Source organism: Taudactylus pleione, unplaced genomic scaffold (genome assembly GCF_031769625.1).
Source record: "Taudactylus pleione unplaced genomic scaffold, aTauple2 ptg000711l, whole genome shotgun sequence".
Lineage (NCBI taxonomy): Eukaryota > Metazoa > Chordata > Amphibia > Anura > Myobatrachidae > Taudactylus > Taudactylus pleione.
The window spans coordinates 7,093,658-7,102,175 of record NW_028285113.1 but is presented as its reverse complement, the minus strand read 5'-3'; the positions used below and the strand labels follow the sequence as shown (position 1 = coordinate 7,102,175).

At 35.6% G+C, this 8,518-nt stretch overlaps 1 protein-coding gene across 1 annotated transcript; it reads left to right on the top strand.

Annotated features, from left to right (window-relative positions):
• Positions 1-2,136: 2,136 nt before the first annotated feature.
• LOC148477469 (matrix metalloproteinase-18-like) lies at positions 2,137-7,863 on the top strand. The gene is made up of 10 exons (XM_088456732.1): positions 2,137-2,278; positions 3,215-3,459; positions 3,545-3,693; positions 3,795-3,920; positions 4,982-5,143; positions 5,298-5,433; positions 5,550-5,683; positions 6,046-6,205; positions 6,438-6,541; positions 7,423-7,863. The coding sequence occupies exons 1-10, from the start codon at positions 2,174-2,176 to the stop codon at positions 7,575-7,577; spliced, it is 1,476 nt and encodes a 491-aa protein (XP_088312858.1). The 5' UTR covers positions 2,137-2,173; the 3' UTR covers positions 7,578-7,863.
• The last annotated feature ends 655 nt before the right edge of the window (positions 7,864-8,518 follow it).

The following is an 8,518-nucleotide window of genomic DNA, read 5'->3' as shown; positions in this document are numbered from 1 at the left end:
CATTACATACCCATTCCGGTAGATTGAATACATCAGAATGATAGAATATAAGCAAAAGTAGAAGTAGTATGTAAAAGTTGAAGTCATGCATGAACGACACATTTCTTTCTATTTTCTTGTTACCATGATTTAATGCTTTGTTCTGACCTACATTATTTGCCCCTTTTTCTGCACATAATAATAATAATATTATTATTTATTATTATTATTAACTAATCAAAAGCACATTAAAATAAGTCAAATATGCCTCCATAATGGGTCCTCAGCAAGGGTATATTGCAATGGGTTATTGTCAGATGTTGGGAACTGGTCACAATGTCAACATGGACTTTAGGTTTGACAACCAATATATCGATATTCAAATATGTCGACAAGGTTAAAATGTTGACATGTTTATTATGTCGACATTTAATTTGTCGACAACCGGGATGTCGACATACATTTTTTTGCCTTCTCCCGTGATATTCGTATTGGCTGTTGAGCCCCTGGCTGTAAAATGTAGAGATTCTCTGGGATCTCAGTGGAGGGTGTCACATGACGTATAAGTTTTATGTCTTTGCGGATACATGCAACATAGATATCATCATGCTGGCTCTGTATGACAAACCTGATCAATACCGTAGAGCCTTACTGCACCAGTTGAACACGTCTCTTGGATATATATATATTGCTGGAAATGTGTACACAGAACACTAGCGCAAAATTCCCTGTAAGATCCAATAGATACAGACGTGCAACTGGGAACAACAGGAGCCTTTCAACCATGCCCCTCAGAAAGTAATTATAGAGAGATAAAAGTGTGTTTCCAGTGCTATCTTGAGATCTATACTGCGGTTTGTTTGATCTTGTTCCCGGTGTGTTCCGAGATATGAAAAAAATAAAGAACTAATATCGTGTGATATTGTTAAATGGAATAAACTTTTCATATAAAAGTTGAAATAAAATATAGTAAGAAAATGATAGAATGTAGAGAACCAATGAATGGTTACCTATCAACGCATTTCGCAGAGCCTCCGTCTGCTTCCTCTGGCTGTAGTGTATGTTAAAGATGAAGAAATTGGTAAACACTGGGATTTTTACTGCAGAAACCCGCCATGTGAATACTGCTATGACGTGCTAAGCACACATTGGGTCGGATCCTGAGTCACCTGCAGATTTGTAAGCAGCCGCATCTAATGATATTTTGCACTCTGCACATGTGTCACGGGCTGTTTGCGCATCTTTGTGAGTGTATGGATGATACATAGGGGTGGTAACCATCTCAGCTGTTTCTTTGCGGTCACCAAATGGGCATTTCTGGATGGTATCTGGGTGGCAACAATGCAAACACAAACAAGAGAACAATTTCTGCACCTGCCATGGAGTAGATAACTAGATATTAGTGCCATTGATAATGATGATGACTGCTTTTCAGAAGAGTAGGGTGCTACGAGTGGGGTGAGCTGCCGACGGGTCCTTCTCTCTGGCTAGGTCTATCCCAGCTCCATAGCAGTGGGAGCCATTGGAGGTTCTGTGCAGACCCTAGCTCTCACTGTGCATTCATGTTGAAGACGGGACAGACCTTAAGGAATTCCTTTATAGATTATTACTGTTAAGCATTTTCTAAGGCTTTCGGTTGGACTTATTATACCTTTTAATATTTTTTTTTATTATTAATATTTTTATTGAAGCAATACATACATAAGTATTTCAAGTATCAAATAGTAAGGAAAAGTGTCTCTGTACATATTAGAGCAATACAGATTCGTACATGTACAAACCTTTTAATATCTTAATTGTAAAACTATGGTTAGATTTATATTTGACACACATGCTTCTTGTTTAGTTACCTTAAAAACTGTCTATACTATATTTTAATTGCATATGACTTGTTGGCACTAAAGTACATTTTTTATTTTTTTTGTTTAACTCCAAAACCGCTTCCGAATCATTAATCATGCAGACTTGTTGCACAAGTGTGGGTTTTACTTTGTGGACACTTTGTCATAACATGTTGGCAATGAACACTTGTTAAGTTTTTGCTGTGATTGGAGGAAGCTGTAAAGCGGTGAGTCACTTTCTGTAGACTGGTTGAGGCATCCAGGTACTGTATAAATAGGCATCTTCAGCTCACAGAAAGTCAGAGATAAGGAGAAAACCTTAGGGAGCATTACAGCACCGCAGAGACCCAGCCATGAAAACTTCATTTCTAGTGCTGCTACTGTCTGTAGCTTATAGCTCAGCATTCCCTGCAGAATTTACCAAAGAGATTCAGGAGGACGATGCTAAGTTTGCTGAAGTGAGTATATTAAAAACATCTGTATTCAGAAGTACACTGTGGTATGATTTTAGAGCTACAGTACAACAGGCAGCTATATATTTTTATATGTACATAGTTTTATCATGTTCATTTCTTGTGCTAAGGGGGAGGGTTATCAAACTGTCAAAGGAGGACAAGTGTAGGTGGTTTCTGGTTCCATGTTTTATAGATTGTACTAGATAAATGCTAGATAGAATCTGGTTGGTTGTTATGGGGTACAACTCCACTTGTCCTATTTATAAGGTTTGATACATCTCCCCCTAATTAACACAACAAAAAACATTTTTGAACTTAATTTTTGTTGATTTTTTTCTGAGGCTTTTAAATTTTAATAAAGGCAAATCTTAGCTTGGAAAATATATAAATTCACTCCAGGGTTTTTCTTTTAATAAAATTGCTGTTTTAAATGGCACTGTGATTATCACCTGAAAAACGTTGAATTTAAAAAGCTGCCGATCAATAAATCTGGCCCTATGCCTGACATACTGTCAGTGACTACCGAGTGACCGGCTAATGTCACACCGGCTAATGTCACACCAATTTTAGCATATCTCACTCACTGGGATCACTGGTCTTTTAGAGAATATGGATAAGACAAATTTTGACATTTACAAAGTAACACATTTAATCAATATTTTTCTATTTATTGTATTTTTTTTTCATTTCCATCCATTTTTCCTAAGTAATGTTACAAGAAAATGCACAAAGAAAATTAATTTTTATCTTTTTACAGTCAACGGCAATTTTGTTATTCTCATACATGTTAATTATCTGCATACATTTTATTAAACGGTTTGCATTTATTTATAATACTTTCATATCTTCAAAAGGAAATACTGGGCAGAGGTTCAAATTGTTCAGCGGATAACACTGCGGGAAAGGTTTACAATTTTATCTTACTTTTCACTTGTGTAGGATTATTTGAAAAAATACTACAATATGCAGACGAATGGGGGACGCCAGTCCAGGAAAAAAAACATCGGTCAATTTTCTGAAAAAATCAGCGAAATGCAAACGTTTTTCGGCTTGGAGGTGACAGGAAAACTGGACCCGGAAACAATGGAGATGATGCAGCAACCAAGGTGTGGGTTTGTGGACGTGGGAGAATTCAGCACCTTCCCAGGAAACTCTGGTTGGAGGAAGAGAGATCTGACATACAGGTAACAAAGAAGAAATTACATTCCCTGGTGACAATGTTATAGGCAAACTGAAGCAGAAATAATTCAATTATTTTTATTTTATTAGAATTTTGAATTATACACCGGACATGCCCAGTGCTGAGGTGGATGTAGCTATACAGAGAGCTTTCCAGGTTTGGAGTGATGTGGTCCCTCTGACTTTCACCCGAGTCTATGAAGGAGCTTCTGATATTGAGATTTCATTTGCAGCACAAGGTACAATATGATGCCCAAAATTTGCTCCCTATCTCATAAGAAACATTAGGCCATGAAAACGTTAAGGCACATGCAAAACACTGTCATTTCTCTTACCACAGTTCATAATGACTTCTACCCATTTGATGGTCAACATGGAACACTGGCACATGCCTTTGCCCCTGGCAATGGAATTGGTGGAGATGCCCACTTTGATGAGGATGAGTCATGGACAAGTGGCTCTAATGGTGGGTTACTGTATTTTTTGGTCTTAGTTTTTAAAATACTGCAAATATAGTTTTTTAAGTTTGTATGAGCAGGGCCTTCTCTCCCCTTTGGCTTCTTTACATAATTATGCTAACTGCACAATGTAATTACGAATATATGTGAATTTATATTCCGTCTGCATTAGTCTGTAGTCTCACGCATCGCAGCCGGTTTTCTCCTTGACCATTACAACGGAACCTTTGCGGTGCCTAATGAATAAATTATTATAATAATATAAATTGAGTACTATATCATGTCATTTTAGAGAAGCAATTTGCAGAAATATTCTCTATTTTATACCATGTATTTTATGGAGCTCTACTTAAACAAGGATAGCCTTCTGTCTGGAAAATACTTTTTCTAAATCCGATCTCCTCAATGCTAATGCGTCCCTTATAATATATATTTAATTAACATCTGTTCCAGTTTACAGTGAATCTATTAGCATAGAGTACAATGGAAGGTCTTTTCAAGATCATCTCTGGTTAAAACAAATGTTACATTGAAAAAATTAAAAGAAGCATATGAATGTATAAACAATAAAATCCCTAGTTCTGAAAATAAGTAAACAATATAATTCCTGCTCATGGGTATTCTCTTATGACTGAGTACATTTGTATGCAAACATTCCTATATTTAGAACAAATGGATAAACACTTTTTGGCGTTACTGTAACTCAGAAAAAGTCACTTAGCAAAAAAACAAACAAACTTGTACTCTAATATTTTTCCATGTAGTTTGACTTCAGAATAGTTTACAGTAGTTGTATTAATATAACAACATAAGGAATATGTATGATTCAGTTGAGTGGATGAAAAAATTTAAACAATAAAACAAACAAACAAACACATTTCTTCCAATGAAGCCAAAAATATCCAAAAACATGAAAAATATTTAAAATATTAAGCGTACTAAATGTGTTCATTCATTAAGGATCTTAATATACTTAAAGCTGAAGTTTAATGAAATGACACGTGATGGTAAAGTTCCTATGTCAGAATATACAAGGTCATATTTTTATGGAAGTTCTGTTTATTTGCAGGGTATAACTTGTTCCTTGTGGCTGCTCATGAATTTGGCCACTCCCTTGGACTCTTCCACTCCAACGACCCCAGCGCCCTGATGTACCCGACCTACCATTTTACTGAGCCCAGCGAATTCCGCCTTCCTGAAGATGATATAAATGGAATTCAGTCACTCTATGGTAAGATACTGTAGGATAACATCACACATGTGCTTGAGAATACAAGTATTTATGAGTTGTTTCAGAATTGAATGCACTGGGTAATCTGAAATGGCTAGAAGGTTTATAGAGAATATGGTTGTAATATATAGCTCATACCTTTATACTGTGACAGGAGCACGAGAAATCCCTGACCAGCCAACTGTACCTGAAAATCCAAGCCAACCCAACAACCCATCCACCTGCCAACCAGATATTACCTTTGATGCCATAACGACTCTGCGTGGGGAAATCTTATTCTTCAAAGAGAAGTAAGATTCAGTTTTATGAATTCTCAAATTAATTTCTACCTTCCAAAGTTGAACTGTCGAAGTTATTTTATCCTGTGATAAAATTCAGATCACTAATGAATGTTTTTGTTCAACAGGACTTTCTGGCGCCAAATTTCCCAGGATTCACAAGTTGAACACCATTTAATCAAGTCTTTCTGGCCCTCAATCCCAAATCACATTCAGGCTGCTTATGAATACGAGGAAAAAGACCAAGTTCTTATTTTTAAAGGTATTTTTTTTTTATGGGTTTTTAAGCCGACTTTGATTAATGTGTAGAGCTGGTTTGTAATCAGTGACGCTAAGAATGTTCCTTTTGGTGCTTAAAATAACAAAGTAACCTCAGCCATTGAAACCTTTCCTACTAATTCACTTATCAGTAACTAATTATCACCAATTATCTTAGTTATACAGAACCATCATTTATTATATCAAAAATTGTGTTTTTTAATATTTATAACACTAAGGCTAATGTAAATATAGTATTATGAACAGATACTGTACAATGAATTTGTGAGCATTCTTAGCAGCTAAAACAACTATGTAACTAACATATAATATGACATTTAACACAATTTATTTCTGTTTCTTCAGGTGCAAAATACTGGGTTATAAGTGGTTATGAAGTTACAAAGGATTCACCAAAGAGCATTTACCAGTTGGGTTTTTCACGAATTGTAAGGAAAATTGATGCCGCCGTCCATGATGGATCTACAGGAAAAACATATTTCTTCGTAGGCGACAATTTCTGGAGGTAAGATAAGTATTGAAATGTGTTTATATTGCCAGAATGTGTACATTACTTTAGTAAACTGGCCTAGCAGTACATTATTTCTGGACCTCAAAAGTTTACAAACTCTGAGAGTCGTCGCTATAGTTTAGCAAGAATAAGCAGATTATCTAGAATACATTTTCCTATAGGCATTTTAGGTTTTTGTTACCCTTTAGATAAAATAATTTATATGACTGGTTGATTCTTTCGGCAGTTACGATGAGCAAAAACAGAGCATGGACGCTGAATCACCTAAAAAAACAATAGACAGTTTCCCTGGCATTGGAACCAAAATTCGCTCTGCTTTCCAAAAAAATGGTATGTAAATAATACAATTGTTTTACTCAATGTATTTTTATTTATTTAATAATTAGAAAAAAAAAACATTTTTAGATTATTGATTGTAAGTTTTAGCCAATATTAGAAGGAGAATATTACTGATGCTTAGAGAAGAACTACACTAAGCCTTAACATTCCAAGATTCCATCCTTGCATCCAGGGGTGAAAATAGAAATTTGTGGGCCCACTTACTGTAGCAAAAATTTGCAAGGGACCCATGTACCGCCTAATAGAAAAAAAGCCTCCCATAGAAACATGGAACAGACAACGATGGTAGTTACACCCTTGCTTGCACCCAACAAGTAGAACCTCAGCTGTCCCACCATGCTTGGAACCTTGCCTATTGGGAGATGCATCCTTTCCCGACTATCTTTGACCAGCATTCTAGCAATGATCCTTTCTCCAGTCAGGGTAGGCATGGTCATTATAAATCCTAGTGCTTCTGACACCCATGTGTCATTTGTACCTTGGCAGTTTGCTTGGCTCATGTGAAGATAGTCACAAAACATGTACTGTTGGTGTTTTAAGACATTTGGTTAAATGTTTAAAAAAAAAGTTTTATTAGTACCTCAACGTGTAGGGAGGAACTGTATAGGAGAGACTTCACATTTGTTTTTGTGCTACAGTAGTTTGGAGAAGGAAGGCTATAGTGGTTCTGTTGAGCTCTGTTATAGAGTTATGGACTGGGCCCTTCAGAGATAAGAGTTGCATTGAGATCTGGATCTCCAGATCAGTTAGCAAAAGGGGCCTCGTGGGGCAGGTTTTGACAAATCCACACATATAGATTATTGCTGTCTCTTTAAATAATGATTGGGAAAATATGACCTGCTTAAATATATATTCATTTTCATTATCTTTAGGGTTCCTGTATTTCTTTGATGGACATCGTCAGTATGAGTTCAGCACTGCTAAAAGGAGAGTCACACGTTTACTAAAGAGTAACAGCTGGCTGAAATGTGGAAGTGAAAATAAAATTAAGAAGGTCAACAATCTGAAGAAATTTTTCAGAAAGTAAATTACATGTGCAGGTTGCATTGTGTTACTTAAATCCCTTGTATATCTACAAGATGTGATATTGTTTTATATCATATAAGTACTTGTTTTTTTGGATTTGTTTTTTTCACGTCCAGAAAAAAAACCCTGTGTTTTCAGTGTTAATGAATGAATGTTGTTATTTAAACTGGGTATTTAACTAAAAGATGTTATATTGCTTTCAATATTATGTATTTTTAAAAAATAAAACTTTATTTTATTTCAATATTTGTGTTTTGTTGTTAATCTTTTTTGGGGGTTTTTCAGTATTTATTTTATATTATTCCTGTTACCAATTTATTTTCCCACGTGAAAGAAAATTTGTGTTTTTTTTCCAAATTGTAATAAATAAATATACCATGAAAATAAAAACTCCACATAATTTGGTGTTTACAGTATCTTGTTTGCTTTTAAAAAAAAAAATATATATATACAGATGAAAGTGGACTGTGGTAGGGGAAATGATCCCAAGGGAGGGGATGGTTGTCATTAAATTGATCCAAGCAAACTAATTAGTAGATGGCTCTGGCCATTCCCCAATCAGGTTCATAGGAGGTCCTCACACACTGATTGGGGGGATAATTACAGACATTCACCAATTGTAGCTGCTGGAGAGGTAATTAATTTATGCCACCTCTAAAGATGGGATCTGCATTTTGTTTGCAACATTGAGGAGGTCTGCCTTACTTAGCTACCAGACATTTGGGGGTCTGCATCTAAAGGCGACTATAGATGTGTAATCTGTTATGTAAAAACACCAGAAATTTAAATTCTGTATATTAAAACCACTAGAGATTTGAGGTGTTTATAGTTTGGCCACCAGAGATGCGAGGGTTCGGCATTGTAAAGCTACTATACTATAAATATGTGAATATGATTTTATAATGTGCATTTATTCCTACAGATGTTCCGTGCATACACTGT